At 39.9% G+C, this 17,496-nt stretch overlaps 1 protein-coding gene across 12 annotated transcripts in view; it reads left to right on the plus strand.

The window, feature by feature from the left end:
• LOC147033550 (synapsin-2-like) overlaps positions 1-17,496 on the plus strand; it is a 235,970-nt gene that overhangs the window by 169,980 nt on the left and 48,494 nt on the right. For all 12 annotated transcript variants that reach the window (XM_085855416.1, XM_085855425.1, XM_085855434.1 and 9 more), the window contains one exon: positions 9,134-9,236. In XM_085855416.1, the coding sequence (XP_085711542.1) occupies positions 9,134-9,236 (103 nt within the window). The remainder of the gene's footprint in view (positions 1-9,133; positions 9,237-17,496) is intronic.

The raw sequence follows: 17,496 nt of genomic DNA on the forward strand, positions 1-17,496 counted from the left end.
CTATTTTTAAGGATGTCATAAAGGACACATACAACAGGCACAAATACATAATGTCACATGTTAGAAAGGTGATGTAAAAGATGCTGCATCGACGGTGTGAAACTCTCTGGAAACAAAATTATACAACCTTTAAAACCTTTATTTCATTTCGATTTAATTATGAACTTGAACACTGGAGAACACAAACTGCTTTATTGGCACTTTCAAAACCCTTCCGTTTAGCAGTATATGAACTAAATATTATGGCATTTTACGTCATCACGACCAATCAAATTTGCCTCTCACAAACACTGCCCATGTCCTTGTTTCTCAAGACTGGGTGGAGTAAGGTGTTCTATGAACTCTCTCATTCCCCTCGCCGAATGATTCAGAGAGGGTATTGTACTTGCGTCCGTTTGTTTGTTTCTTGGCAAAAAAAACATTTTTTTTGACAAGTATGTTGTTCGCCTCCGTTTGTGTGTTTGTTTGTTTGTCTGTCCGCTCGCCTCCAGCCCAAACCACTCAACCGATCATTCTGAAATTTTCAGAGATTAATGTTACCGACCATGCGACGGTCCGTTATTGAAGTTCCATAAAAATTTGGTCGACCGAAAAGGTCCATAGGCCAATTTGAGTCAAATTTTCGAAAATCCTCAAATTTCATTCGATTGCCTTGAAATTTCAACAGGATTTGCATATCAGGTCAGTAAATTCAACCACCTATTACTTATGAGGTTGTCATAGGTCAAACGGTCAACATAGGCCATAAGGTCAACCCAAAATAGGCCAAATTTTTTAATTGTTTCAAAAATTGCCAATTTTCATCTGATTAACTTGAAATTTTAAGACCTTTTGCATGTTACATCGCTGAATTCAACCACCTATTCATTTTGAGATCAACATACGCCAAAAGGACAAATTTGGCCAAATTTTCTAAAATCCTCAATTTTCATCCAATTGACTTGAAATTTGAAGAGCATTTTCATATCAGGTTACTGAATTCAACTACTTACTAATTTTGAGGTAAACATAGGCCAAAACGTCTACATAGGCCAATAGGCAAATTTGGGCAAAATTTTCTAATCTCTTCAATTTTCATCCTATTGACTTGAAATTTGAAGAGCATTTTCATGTCAGCTCCCTGAATTCAACTACCAATTAATTTCAAGGTCAAAAGGTCAACACAGGCCTAATTTCTAAAATTGATAGATAGGGCCAAAAACTAAATATATCACTTAATCTCGAAAAGTTGTGGATGAGTCATGACAAAACAAGGTGGATGAGTTGAATCAGTGACAAGAACAAGCGGATTGGATTTTGGTTCAGATCCAGCCCATCAGTGCGGTACAAAACGTAAACTGTTCTACCTGACAAAGGTATGTGCTTTACTGAGTGCCATTCTACTTTGTGCTGTTTTGCCACGTTCTCACTCTGTGAGTGATTTTTATCCGCGTCGCGTTGCGAACACTGGCTCGAAGAGAGCTCCGCGTTCTTCTTCTTCTTCTTCTTCTTCTTCTTCTTCTTCTTCTTCTTCTTCTTCTTCTTCTTCTTCTTCTTCTTCTTCTTTTTCTTCTTTTTCTTCTTGTTCTTCTTGTTCTTCTTGTTCTTCTTGTTCTTCTTGTTCTTCTTGTTCTTCTTGTTCTTCTTGTTCTTCTTGTTCTTCTTGTTCTTCTTGTTCTTCTTGTTCTTCTTGTGAAGACAAAACCTTTAGGACATGGCTCTTGGACACATTTGTCCTTGTTCATTTGTTTGGCTGTCTGTTTATCCACACAGAACTTTCATGTTTTTCTCCACAACCGCTTGTCAGATTGAGCCGAAATTTTCAACATTGGTGTGACTACTCATGTAGAAAGTTTCAATGATAATTATGATGTCATAGGTCACATGGTGTGGAAGCCAGATTGGAAAACAGAAAAACTTTGGACCTCTGTATCTCTGAAATCACACCAAGGAAAAATTTGAAACTTGGCACATAGCAAGTACTCCTCGTGGGGAATGAGTGTAATTTTTATGACGTCATAGTTACCCTCGTTATGACGTCATAATTGCATATGTTGAACGCCACATCTGATTAGTAAGAAAATTTTTGAGGGTCATCTTGGGATAAAATGGTCACCGGAAAAAAATTCAAGACATCATCGGTCACGTGATTTGACAGCTATATTGTTTTTTTTTTTTAAATAAAACCTCCAAAAATCTTCTCTGAAATGGCTGAAAAGATCGAGGTGAAACTTTAAACGTATGACCGCCTATCCATAAGTAACAAAAGGGTCACACATATGAAGTCATCCGTCACATGGTTTGGCAGCCATATTGGATTTACCTGAAAACCTGTAAGAATACACCACTCAAAAGAAGTCTTGACGAGGGATTGCAATCTCTGATTGCTCTTTTTCTTGTTGATTTTGCAATGTCCCCATGAATTAATTGATTGGGCCAATGGCACTACATGACCAGATCCCTCCACAGAAATTCACACTTTCATGGCACTTTAGATTCCTGCTTAATAACATGGTCGGTATCAGTTTCTTCAAGTTACACAATTGCATCTGTTGGTACAGCTGGTTATCTTGCAGGTGGCTTCATACAATAAACTGTATCTGCAAAAAGTGATTGGACAAAGCTGCAAACAAAAAATTTTTCTCCAAGACTGAGGCTAATGGAAGAGCATGGGGGTGGAAGGTATGAACTGACACTGGGATAGTGTGGCAACTCATCTACACAATAAGCAAAGGAATGAACAAGCAGGAAATGAGGAGGCAGAGGAGGGAAGGAAACACAGCAACCTGTAAACAGAAACCTTGGGCTCAGAAAGATTAATGGGGGTAATAAAGATTGTGGATATGGATGGGTGATGACAGGAGCATCCTCTTGTGACTCATTTAAGAACTGCTCACAATACTCTATTTGCCAATGTGGAACATTTTTTTAAATATTGAGGGATATGCCTACTTGTATCCTTTCAACTTGACATTTGTGCATGAGATGTTAAGCTCACTTGATGCACATCATTGGGGTGTTTCTATGGATTTGATGAGGAATGTGTTTGAGACAAAGCCATCTCTTTTCTCCTCTTCTTGCTGCTCTGGGCTTACCACTCCTTGGTGCATCATCCACAGAACCCGCTTGATAAAACGTCTTTACAAACTTGTCAATTGCTTCTCTGAGCAGTAATCTTGCATCAAAGGGTTTCTCGTTGAAATTCACAATCACTTATCGGTTGTTTTTGTTCCTGATACACCACAATTGTTTAAACACCTGAAAAATAAGAAATATTATCTCATGCCTCAATGTGATGATCAATGAGTTTCACTTGACCTTGGTAGACTAACTTTTAGGCCATCCTCGGTATCCAGGTCATGCTCTAGGCAGAGCTGCCGAAGCAGTTTCTTGGTGAGGGTTAAAATCCTGGATGGATCACCACTCCGACGCAAGACGTCAGGGCAGGGATTTTAAATTTGTTCAATGTGCGGTCGATAGCTCACCTACTCTTGGTGAATTACACCATGGGATCTTTAATGTCAACCGACTCATGCCGGCAGACGGGACGCTCAGTTTCATGTCCACCCTGGGTATGGAAAATTAATACTTGCATTACTCTCAAACTCTTCTCCAGTATTAGACACATGCTTTCCCTTATGAGTGAAAGCTTTTGTTTGCCTTCAGCGGATAATTCTTTACGACCTGAATGTTTATGAAATGAGGACATCGTTCTTCATTGTCTCATTCCCAGAAACACGTATTGCCCTGAAGATGTTCCTCGGCAAACAATCATCGATCGCGAAACTGTCCTGTCTGTAAGTTTCAACAGCCTTGAAGTTTTCTTTCACCAGAATTTTCATAAGCATTTGCTTATCCACCCAATTCTCATTGCCTCACCTGCCGCCATCTTGATTTTGAGCAGATGTGTGAAAAAGCAGGAAACACACGATTTAAGGGAAAGAAGAATTCCCTCAAAATTAATTAATCCTCTTTCTCTCCTAATAAATCTTCTTTATCTATTCGATGATGACTTCAACCTCTGCCGTGATATCCCTCATCCTTCAGACAGGCAGGCCAAAGCCTCTTCCCTCTCTTCAGACCTTCACAAACTGTTCAAACACTTGGAATATGTTTTTCAATCCTGACAAATCTCACACTCTCACGATGTCTCTCGGAAAGGATCGTCTGGAACCCCCCCCCCCGACCCCCCATCTACTTCCTCAATAATCCTCTTGAAGAAGTCCTTTCTAGGTCTAGAAAGTCTAGAAAGCTTCTAGGTCTCACTATCTTTCATGATCTTTCCTGGGAAAGCCATATTTCCAAGCTGGCCTCCAAAGACAGTAACCGACTGGGCATCCTTCGTCATGCAAAGTCCTTCCTTGGTCAACCTGAGCGGCTGACCAAATACAAAGCTTTCATCCACAGCCTGATGGAGTACTGCTCGCCCCTTTGGGCTGGATCCCCTGCCTCACATCTTGCTCAGCTTGACACCATGGAAACCGAGGTCTTCAATATCATTGGAATCGCCCACGTTGAAAGTGAGTTATGGGTCTATCACTTTCCCATCACAGACAGGTTGGTGTTCTCTCTGTTTTCTACTGCCCAACTGTGGAACCAACTTCCACATTCTCTTCAATCTCATTCTTCCTTCCAGGTCCTTCCTTCCTAAATTTTCTTCTGTATCCATTTTGTCCACCTGTGCATCCTTCCCTACCCCTCACTCTTCCCCACATTCCTTATTTGTCCAAGTCTCCCTCTATTTTGTCCTTCAATCCTGCTGTTGTGTTACCCCCTCTCTTCCTGCTCTTCCCTTTTTTTCTTTTATGTCCTGATATGTTTTATGTTCTCGCTCCTCCATGAGCCTCAACCTTGTTTCCAAAAATATCCACTTCAATTGTGAAGCCTTTTATATACCAATGTTCAGGCCAATTTTGAACCACTTTACTATTTTTTTCACTTTCATTTAAAAATAAATCTCAAACATATCCTGAAAGCTTGTAGTGATGTCAGACGAGGAGCACATGGCAATTAATGGAATAGCAATGTCCAGAGTCAATTCAGTGTACTAATATAATTAGGGAATGGTCCTAACTCTTAAATACAAATCCATTTCCTCAGAAGTTGGCTTTTTGAAAAGCAAATAAAATTCTCCCTCCGGCTCCTAAACAACTAATGAGAAGTGTGCATGGTTCGAAAGACTTTGTTGGGAGATTGCAGGCAGCGAGGGACGATTGCTTCAGGGATTGGAAATGATGTCGGAGCTGGCACGAAATGCCTCCGCGTGGGTGTAGGAGGAAAGATGAGTGCGGTGAGATGGGTAAATGATCTAAAGTCCCATTTAGGCGTTCTTCTCGCACTGATGTGGGAAGATGTAAATAAGATTTTTTTTTTTTTTTTTAAATTAAAAACAAATAAAAAATGCTCCAAACGCAATGATCTCACCGACATTAACAGGAATCCTCATCGCTCAATGTTATTGCAACTTCCTGCAATGAGGCCGAAGCACAAGGTCTGTCAGTATTGCATCACAGAGAGGTCTATGTCCTCTCTTTTATTAACGCCTCTCCTCCGGTCTCGCTCCCTCTACTCTCTTCGCCCTCCATTACTCCCGAGCTCTTCCAGAATGTACGCACTCTTCCAGTAACCTCCTCCTAGTGAAATTCCCAAAATCCAAGCTGACTGAATGCACAACTCAACTCTTTTGTCCCCCCCCCCACCCCCAGCAATCATTTATGTGCCCATTAACACTTTCTAACCCAACCCTCAGTACTTTCTGTTCACTGTGTTTCCTCCCCTCCTCTATTTCCACATTTGCTGTTGATTCATCCCCTTAATGTTTTTTTTTTAAGTCCAAATGTTGCCCCTGCCAGTTCATTGCCTACCTACCCATTGTCATCTCACTCTTCCATGAGCCTCGATCTTGTGGATAAAAAAACATCCACGTATTATCTGTTGCCTCATACCCCTAGCTCCAGTCTTTCAAGAGTAATACTCATTGTCACCCCTTTTCCTCTCCGCCACTCAGACTTTCATCCATAGGCGATATCTATGTCTCCCTGTTCCCCTCTTGAACTTCTATCAGTCTGAGTAAACCTGCTACCCTCTGTCATTTAGCACCTCCATGAGCCTACATTTCCAGATACATTTTTCAAAAACCTAATAAAATGCACTTTACAACAGAGTCATGGGCTCTGGTGAATGGCCAAGCAACTGGTCAAGGAATGTACTTACTTGTAAGGGGACGTGTTTCAGCTAAATCATGTATGGCCCATTGGGTGGGAAGGAAAATATCGCTTACGCAACAAGCCCACTTCTGTCACACTCTATAATTCCCATTCTGTGAGCGATCAGACGTGTCTGCATGAATGGCTGATGTTGACACTGTGAGCATGGACTTAGAATATCAAGTTACGGTGCAGTCGTATGTTGTGCAATGTAGTTACATGCTGTGCGAGAGGAAATGCACTAAATTATTAGAAATGCACTAATGCATTAGAGATGCATTAGAAATGCATTAGAGGAAATGCACTAAATTACCTTATTCTTCCTCCTCCTCTTCTCCTTATTCTTCTTTTTCTTTTTCTTTTTCTTTTTCTTTTTCTCCTCCTCCCCCCTACAGGTTAGAGCAGGAATTTGGAACTTGGCGATAGCTCGCCTAATCTTCGTGAAGGACACTGTGGGGTCTTCAACGTCCACCAAATAATGGCGGCAGACAGGATGACCAGTTTAACATCAATTAGAGGGACGGCACACACATTGATGCCTCGCCGTACCTGCGGAACACCTAAATACCAAAACTAATTGATACGTTTTCTCACTCGTGAATTTTTTCCAAATTCATGATTTGTCAGGGCCCAAAGTATATTTCGTGAATGATTATGGGCTTAAATATTTTATTGCTAATTCATGTGCAGGGGTATTCAAGGGGTCCTAGAAGTAAATATATAATAGTTGAGGACATGTAACTTTTATTTCTCATTAATTCAATGCACCTGCTCTATTTGTCCTTCTAATTGTGTATTTCAGTATAAAATGGAGGTTTTCAGGTTTCTCCTTCAGCTGCAACTCAGTTATGTTGGTCAGTTCATTATCGTCGGTGAATCGGCAGCCACACGGGTGTGGGACTTCAAATTGCCAAACAGATCGTCACTGGGAGCAGATCCCAATGGTGAAGCCACATTTTGTCACCAGGTATACCAGATGAGCGATCAAGTCAGCTGCATGTGCATTGAACAGTTTTAGAAGCTCGAGACACAATGGTGGCCGTGCTGTCAATTGTAAGTTCTGAGATTTGAAGGGACCCATATTGCTGAACCCTTGGATAAAACTCTGCATTGAGAAATTCCAAGTTCCATGGATATTCCTTTGACTTTCACGCCGTGATTCTCCCTTATTAATCAATGCCTCCAGCTGGCAAGCAGTTTGTGTGTCAGTCACTTCTGCCGGCTGTCTTTTCCTGGAGTCATTCGGGAGCCTCTCACACATCCACCATATAGTTGTGCATGTTATTGGAGCAGGCATCTGCTTTGCATAAATATTTCACCACACTTCCGGACATGTCCGGGCAGTGTTTGTCTCCGAACGGTGTTTGTCACTGGACGTGTCTGGGTGGTTTTCATCTCCGGACGGTGTTGTGTCCAGACGTGTCCGGGAGGTGTTTATGTCTGGACAGGAGTTTGTTTCCGGACTCGTCTGGACAGTGTTTGTCTCTGGACTGCATTTATCTCCGGATATGTCCGGGCAGTGTTTGTCTCCGGGCGGTATTTATAGTATGACTGGTAGAAAATGGATTTCAGACATTATTCTGTTTCTCTCGTTGCTGATATTCTATGCAGAATCATTTTTACAAGACAATATGAATCGTAATTAACGCTCCACCGCACATCTGCCTTCCCTTCCTCTTGCCTCACATGGCCTTCCCTTTCCCCACCCCTCCTCACTCCCCCCCCCCCTTTTCCTCTCTTTCTCCCTCTACCTCCTCACTCTCCCCCCCTCTCTCTCCCCCTCTTTCTCCCCCCTTATTACTATTCCCGTCAGTGAAGCGATAGGTGGTATTTGCTATTTCTCATTATTAGTAAGATCCATTTTTACCCTCACCAGAGGTGAGAGAAGGTGTTGCATTGAGGTCCATTTATTTGTTTGTCTGTCTGTCCATAAGGCCAAAAAAAAAAAATGTTGCATTGGCGTAACCCGCCCGACCCTAAAAATTCCGCCGACCCTACGTTTTTTTTTTGTTTTTTGGCTATCGAAAAATTTTGCCGACCCTATTTTATTGCTATTTTTGTTGTTTTGCTATCGTTTTCAAGTATCTTGTTGATTGCGATCGCGATCGCAAAAACCCGGAAGTGTTTCGGACAGAACCCGCCGACAAAAAGGGTGGTACTCGAGCCGGGGGAGATTTTGGGAGGGATTTATTAGGAAAAAAAAAAAAAAGATCCCGACCGACCTACCCTATTTTTCAGTGACCCATTACGCCAATGCAACATTTTTTTTTTTTGGCCTAATGTGCTCACATAGGCCACAATTACTACTTGGTGATAGCCGGTATTACGTGTTATCTTTTTTTCAATGGAGTGCCTCTATAAAGTACGGTATGTGCAATTACAATGTGAGTATTTCTATAAAGTACGTTCCAATACAATGTGAGCACATCGATAAAGTACATTCTATTAGAACATGAGTGTGTGCATATTAAGGATGTACTTTTCAGAATGTGAGTACTGTATAGCTATAAAGTATGTGTTTTAATAATGTGAATGCATCCATAAATTATGTACTACTAGAATGTGCATACGTTTCTTGATAACACGGAATGTTAGTCCATCTATAAAATACATATGATTGGAATGTGAATCTATACAATACCACCGAAACGGTCTGAATGTCTGCTGTATGAACATAAACCTACGTCATCAATGCATCGTCTACACACCACACAAACACACCATCAAACATACACCACACGAACACACTATCACGCAAAGACCACACAAAACAAGTCTGAACGAGGGTCGGCAATCTCTGATTGCTCTTTCTGGGAAGAGGCCATTCGGCCCAACGTGCCTGCACTACACCAACACTAGTTAACAGGGAGCAAGCTTCCACAGATTATTCTGAATAATCAGATTATTCTCACGTCACTCATCATAATTATAACCTTTCTCCATTTCAGGTACAAGCTTTGGGTTGACACCTGTGCAAATATTTTTGGAGGTCTTGACATCTGTGCAGTCAAAGCAGTTCATGGGAAAGATGGCAAGGACTACATAATCGAGGTGAGAGCTTGTTGGTTGAGTGGAGTTTGTCATAGAAATGCAATTTTAAAAATTTTAATTGAAAATTGATTGTAAATGTCTTGATAATCTGTCAGGACCACATCATAGTGAATCCTCAGCAGAGTGATTAGCCAATCAGATTCCTCCATGCTTTCACCTCTCACAAGTTTAAAAATAAATAAATACAGGAGAGGAGACAGAGGTTGCGATTACTCCCTTGTTTGTTTCAGCCAATCTTAATCTCAGCATGGGGCCGTGACCTCAGATACGCGTCATGATGACTGTGTGGAAACCAGACGGCCGAGGATGGATGGTTAAGAGTTGAGCTGACAATATTTTTCAGCTTAATACTGCTACATCAAGACTACCCTTCACGAAAGACACTCTGAGATCTTTAACATCCACCAACAAATGCTATCAGATGGGACACCTGGTTTAATGTCCATCTGAGAGACGGCACACACATTGGTGAATCACCCTGCCTGCGAAACACCGATATGCCAGTTTTAGCTGGATTGGGATTCGAACCCAGACTGGTCAATTCAAACGTGGCCCAGCATTTATACGTGAGCGATATAGGTAAAGTGACAGAATATAAACACATTTAAAACCATTTTTACAAAGCTCTACATTTTAAAAGTTATATGTATGTTATATGCCATAAAAAATAACCTTTAGAATGAGTTTGAACATCCCCTAAAAATCCTATAGTGTGAGTTTGAACATGCCATAAATATAATCTATTGTATAAGTTTGAACATGCATTGAAAATAAGCGATAGTATAAGTTTATAAATGCCATTAATATAACGTATAGTATTAGTTTGAACATGCCATAAAAATAAGCGATAGTATAAGTTTATAGATGCTGTAAAAAATAACATTTAGAATGAGTTTGAACATGTCATAAAAATAAGCGATAGTATAAGTTGATAAGTGCTGTAAAAATAACATTTAGAATGAGTTTGAACATGCCATAAAAATAACATGGAGTATATGTTTATAAATGCTGTAAAAATAACACTATGAGTTTGAACATGCCATAAAAATAAGCCATAGTATAAGTTTATAAATGCTATTAAAATAACATTTAGAATGAGTTTGAACATGCCATAAAAATAAGCAATGGTATAAGTTTATAAATCCTGTAAAAATAACATAGTATGAGTTTGAACATGCCATAAAAATAACATGTAGTATATGTTTATAAATGCTGTAAAAAAATAACATATAGAATGAGTTTGAACATGCCCTAAAAATAAGCGATAGTATAAGTTATAAATGCTGTAAAAATAACATTTAGAATGACCTTGTATATTCCCAAAATAACATATAGTATGAGTTTGAACATGCCATAAAAATAAAACATAGTATGAGTTTGAACTTGCCATAAAAATAATATATAGTATGAGCTTGAACATGCCATAAAAATAACATATAGAATGAGTTTGAACATGCCATAAAAATCACATTTAGTATGAGTTTGAACATGCCATAAAAATAACATATAGTATGAGTTTGATCATGCCATAAAAATAACATATAATATGAGTTTGATCATGCCATAAAAATAAGCGACTGTATGTGTTTATAAATGCTGTAGAAATAGCATTAAAATGTGTTTGAACATGCCATAAATATAACATCTAGTACGAGTTTGAACATGCGATAAAAATAAGTGATTGTATAATTTTATAAATGCCATAAAAATAACATTTAGAACGAGTTTGAACGTGCCATAAAAACATGAAGGATGAGTTTGAAAAATGTCGAAAAATAACCTGCAGTATGAGTTTGAATGTGCCATAGATATAATCTATAGTATGAGTTTCAACATGCCATGAAAACCTGCAGCATGAGTTTGAATGTGTTATAAAAAATATATGGGATGATTTTGAACAATGCTTTAAAAACCTATAGTGTGAGTATGAACATGCCATAACTATAATATATAGTGCGAGCTTGAACATGCCATAAAATAACCTAAAGCATGAGTTTGAACATGCCATAAAAACCTGGAGGATGAGTTTAAACATGTCATAAAATAACCTCTAGTATGTGTTTATAAATGCCATAAAAATATCCTTTAGAATGACTTTGAACAATTCCATAAAAACCTGTAGGATTAATTTGAAAATTGCAGTAAAAATAACCTACAGTATGCATGTGTCCGTGCAATAAATATAATCTATAATATGAGTTTATAAATGCTATAAAAAAATCACCTGTAGGATGAGTTTCAACATGGCATTAAATATCCTGTATTATGAGTTTGAACATACCATAAAATAATATGCTATTGTCTGAGTTTGTCCAAGATTTGGAGATAGTACTGCTTGAGAAATGTGGAAAATTATAACGCTTATCATCCAGTAAGTGGATGTCACAGGATGTTCAGGTCCTCGTGCTTGCCATTTATCGTGGAGTGTCAGCAGAATCTACCCTTTAATTTCAATGTAGAGATTAATGTTGTGGAAGTGTGATGCACACTTTCATTGTGAGTGTAAAGATAATTAGTGAATGTGGTATTTAATCACTCAGACTGCTCCGGTTTAAATCAAGTGCAGAGAACACTTAAATTGATTATTTTGCCCAAGGTGTACATCTTCCTATCCTTACCTTTCTTTCTCTTCTCCAATGGGCAGTTCGGTTGTGGTTCTATGATTAAGTTTGTTGTGGAGTTGGTTTTCTGTCCACAGAATAACCTTCCAGCAATAGCAAATGCACCAAGCTCACTCACTGTGTTGTAGTGTAATATTTTTGAAGTAAAATAGCAACAGAAATGTGTGATGATGGAATTGATGAAATTGTTTGCTTTATTCCATGACCTGTGAAATCCATGAAGCATCATTACAAAGCTATTTGAACATGCCATAAATATAACATATAGTATTAGTTTGAACATGCCATAAAAATAAGCGATGGTATAAGTTTATAAATGCTGTAAAAATAACATCGTATGAGTTTGAACATGCCATAAAAATAACATGTCGTATATGTTTATAAATGCTGTAAAAAAAATAACATATAGAATGAGTTTGAACATGCCCTAAAAATAAGCGATAGTATAAGTTTATAAATGCTGTAAAAAATAACTTCCCACTTGGGACCTCCCACTGAAGCACCATTATACCCTTGGGAGGTAGGGCTATAATGGTGCTTCAGTTGGCATTGCCACCTTGTGGTTCTCTGTCTCTGTCTCTGTCTCTGTCTCTGTCCCCCCCCCCTTCTCTCTATCTGTCCTTCTCTCTGCCTATCTGTCTCTGCCTGTCTGCCTCTATCTCCCTCCCCCCTCTCTTTCTCTCTTTCTCTCCCTCTTTCATCAGGGAAGTCATAATCTCCTCGTATTAGGTGGGCACCGGCAGTCCGAAACTGCTATTTAACGTCATATTTTAAATTATGCTGTGCATCATTATCATCCTTTAAATTATGCTGTGCTTTGTGCTGCATTGAGTTGACCCCATATAAGCCAACTCAAAATGAAGTATAGCTAAAGGCCCAGTCACACCTTGACGTTTTAGCCAGCTTATGCCGATTTTTGGAAAATTTGTCAAAAAGGCTGGTACACGTCGAATACGTTGTGGGTAAGTTTTGATAACATTGAGAGCACGCTGAAAAACACTGGCTTTAAACACATCGTTGTACGCTGGCTTTAAACGTTGTACTTTTCGGTTGTCCTCAAATTTTCCATGCTTGAAATTTTAAGACTTATGCCAGCGTATGACTCACACGTTCCGCATAACGCTGGCCATTAGTTGTAGGCACGTCACGCGATCGTTGACACACATCGACACACGTTACTTGTGAGTTACTCATAAGTCGAAACACGTCGAGGTAATGTTTAGCGTACCCGAAACTTATTTCTAACCTATGAGTTACGTGTTGTACTCACGTTACGTGATCGGTGACACACATCGACACACGTTACTTGTAAGGTGCTCATAAGTCGAAACACATCAAGGTAATGGTTAGCGTCAGTGTTCCAGACTCCCTGGTTTGTTTTTTTGTTTGTTTGTTTGTTTGTTTGTTTTTTCTTCCTTCCTTCGGTATGATGGTGATTTTGACACTTCGATTTCTAGTGCGGTTATAATATAATATAATTAATAGGCTGCCGCTCAACGATTTAAATCATAACCGCACTGTACACTGAACACCGTCATACCGAAGAAAAAAAAACCGGGAGTCTAGAACACTGACGCTAACCATTACCTTGACGTGTTTCGACTTATGAGCACCTTACAAGTAACGTGTGTCGATGTGTGTCAACAATCGCATATCGTGCGTACAACTTATTCCCATCGCATGCGGAGCGTGTGTCATATGGCAAGTACGTCGTAAAAATTTTAACATGTTCAAAATTACAAGATGTACTCCACTTACTACGACGTATGATAGTGTACTTTAGCGTTCTATTCACCCACACCAAACTTATCCATACCGTATTCGACGTGTGCCAGCGTTTTAGACGCATTTTTCAGAGGTCGGCATACGCTGGCAAGATCGCCAAGGTGTGACTGAAATGTTGACACTTCCATTTCTGCGGCGGTTATGATTTGAATCATTGTGCGGCAGCCTTTTCATAACCTACGCCACGTCATCGTCGGCGATGCGTGCAGCGCTATGCATAAGTTAGACTATCATTGGGCATAGGTTGTGAAGGCCGACAACAGGTTCAGCATTCGTTGGTATAAGTTATCTATAACACAACGAAACGTTCTGTGTCTGTTACTAATATGTTGTGCATAAGACCAAGTCGTTATGAATACGTCCGTATCTAAAAAAAAAACATCAAAAGTTCAACGTAAGCCAGCGTTTTACATACATTTTAATACATTGCCATTGCTGGCTAAAATGTCAAGGTGTGACTGGGCCTTAACGTTGAGCTATCCCATAAGGGGGCAGCAATCGATTAGATTTTTGAGAGAGTATTGTTGGTAGTTTGCAGACTCAGCACTTCTTACAGCAGAATGGGCTAAGTAGTTATTGTTGTTACCCTGCGCACGCAAAGCAAAAAGTGGGCTTAAGCAATTGGTTCATGTCCATCCATCCATCTGTCCATCTGTTTGTCTTGTCAATTTATAATCATGAGTTTATAATTGAGCAAGTCAGGTGTTGTCCTAATGGTTAAGTAGGCTGGCTTAGGATCTTATGATCTTGAGTTTGAGCCCCTTGTTGGGAATTGAATGAACAACAGGTGGGGATAACTCATCCTGTCATCTGGTCATCCTTCAAGGTCAGTGAAATGAGTACCAGTGCACTGGTAATTGAGGGCACTGCATCAGCAGCATAACCAAACTCCCAGAAAATGATGCATGCAGTAGCCACAGGCTGCACATGATAGCTAAGCAATGATCAAAGAATACCTTGATTAAATCGAATGTTATATTTTAAACATGAATCGGAAGATAATTTTACCGTTTTAACATACCTTGGCTTTGCATCCACCCTGACCGCACATGCACAGAAAGGAGTAAGATAATCTTTTTCCTCTGTTTGCCTGTCTGGCAGTCAAACAAAATTTAAAATCATTCCAAACAAGAAACTTGATGTTTTTAAGGACATGCTAAACACAAACAACGGGCATGAAGAACTAATCGAACGTGTTCGATAGGGTGATGCGTGCGTGCATGTGTGCGTCCACAACCATATCTCTGACACGTATCAACTAATTTTATTCGTACTTGCCAAAAAAGACAATACATTATGGAAAATACAGACCATTTTCTTTCGACATCAGATCCAAGATGGCCGACTGGTGGCCATTTTAGTTGTAAAAGCACCCGATCTTGAGCATATCCTCAACCATTTCTCGAACATACATTTACCGATGTTGTTCAAACTTTGCACACAGATAAAGAATGAAGGGTCACATAAGCACGTCACTGTTTTTCGAGATCAGATCCAAGATGGCGACTGTCGGCCATTTGTTACTTAAAGGTGTCCCCAACCATTTCTCAGACATGCTCCGTCCGATTTTGTTCAAACTTGGCGCAAGCACAGTACACAATGGCGTGCACTTGCAGCAAACTTCATTTTGCGATCTGAATAAAGATGGCCGACTGGTAGACTGGTGGCCATTTTAGTTGAAAAAAATCCCCAATGTTGAGCATGTCCTCAACCATCTCTCCGACATGCATTTACTAATGTTGTTCAAACTTTGCACAGAGATAACGAATGATGGCTTACATACATACGTCACTTTTTTTCGAGATCAGATCCAAGATGGACGACTGGCGACAATTTTAGTTGTAAAAAAAACTGATGTTGAACACGTCCTCAACCATTTCTCAGACATGCTTGGTCCGATTTTGTTCAAACTTGGCACAACACAGTACATGATAGCATACATTTTTTCGATCTGATCAAAGATGGCCGACTGATAGACTGGCGGCCATTTTAGTTGTACATCAGTACAGGCGAGCCCTTTAACTCCATAGAGCAAAATTACTAAAACAATGGGGGCTATGACATTTATTGTCTTTTTTACTTGTTTAAATTGTATTATATACTTGAACACTGTAGAACACGAATCACCTTCATAATACTTTCAAGAACCAAGCTATATATGGTTATATAGCATGAGAGGACATGCAGGGGTGTGTTCAGTTATCAAGAAGCGAGAGCTTGCCAATCCAACCATTACTTATCAACGGTTTCGAATGGAGTGCTTGCTTGAGTGCTTAAGCCACTTGGAGAGTGCTCTACAAGAAACTTGGTAACTGAACACACCCCAGTATCATGGTGAAGAAGAGGCTGGTGATATGGCTATCTATGATGCTGATTGGCACTGTTCAATGGTGATCAATAAAGCCTCCATGTACTAATCTGTTACTCAATATCTTATTACAGTGTATAAGGGTGAGGTATAAGACTGCTTCAGTCATGCTAAACTTCCAGATTTTTTTAAAAAAACGATCTTTGAAACATTACTTTATTATTCGTGAAGTACTGTTGGACCCCACTGTTCATGGGGGATACGTTCCTGAAAAATGCTGTGAATGTCGGGGTCCATGAATGTCGAGATTTTGGGGATTTTTCTTTCCTTTAACATAATCTAGACTCGTGGAAGAGTGATTACACAGAACAAATCAGGACAAAACCAAACAAAGGGTAGAGCAGGAGAAAGGGGAAACAGCAGTACGGAGTGAGAAAGCAGACAGAGACGGACAAACAAGGGATGCATGCAACGATGAGGGAGAGGTAAGGGGGAATGCAAAAGGTGGGCAATATGGATATGTAAGCAAAACTGTGTTTCACCAGTTAGTGATTTTGTCAAGGTCTGAGGAGAGGGAAGAGGCTGCTGCCTGTCTGTCAGAAGGATGAGGGATGTCACGGCAGAGACTGGAGTCATCAGCAAAGAGATAAAGAGGATTTCCCAGAGAGTCAGTGAGATAATTAATGAATATTAGGAATAATAATAATATGGGGCCGAGAACACTGCATTGTGGTACTCCAGCCTTGACAGGGAGAGGAGATAAATGGATTCCGTTGAAAGTCACACATTGGCTACGAGAGTGGAGGAAGTCAGGAATCCAAGAGTGGAGTTGGCCTTGCATTCCATAGGCAGACCGTTTGGAGAGCAAGGCAGGATGCCAGACTGTAACAAAAATTTGAGATATGTCCAGAGAGACGGCCCTGATCTCACGTCTGATATTGAGGGCCTCTATCCATTGTTGGGAGAGTAGAAGCAGCATGTCCAAGGTAGAGTGACCAGTTATGAATCCGAATTGATGATCTGAGATGTGGCTGTTGGAGAAAAGGAATTCTTTTTTGTTGACTGCGATGATGGATTCCATGACCTTGTTGATGATTGGAAGTACAGTAAGCTAATTGGGCTGTAGTTAAGGGGATCCATTTTTGCACCTTTTTAAATGCAATGCTGTGATGTTGGCTGATTTCCATTTTCCCAGGTGGGTCGGAGAGACCAGTTCTGAAGAGGAAATAAATAAATAAATAATTTAAATTTTTTTTTTAAAAACTCACTTTATGACCTGCGAATAAGTGGTGTCCGCAAATAGCAAATCCACAAATAGCAGGGTTTGACAGTATATACTGCAACATTGCATGGGGCATCATGTTCCCGGAGCCCTCTAGTTCTTTTTTAGTCCCCTACTACTTTCAACGGAGAGGGCTAGAGGTTTGCTCTCTGTCTGTCTGTTCCGTCCGTCCATCTGTCCCACATGTGGTTTTTCTGACTTTTTCTCATACCCTTAAACATATTCAACTGAAACTTGGTACATGGCTTTATAAGTTACAGAGCA

This window comes from Eptatretus burgeri, chromosome 2, assembly GCF_056783735.1.
Source record: "Eptatretus burgeri isolate ZD-2024b chromosome 2, Ebu_testis_v1, whole genome shotgun sequence".
Lineage (NCBI taxonomy): Eukaryota > Metazoa > Chordata > Myxini > Myxiniformes > Myxinidae > Eptatretus > Eptatretus burgeri.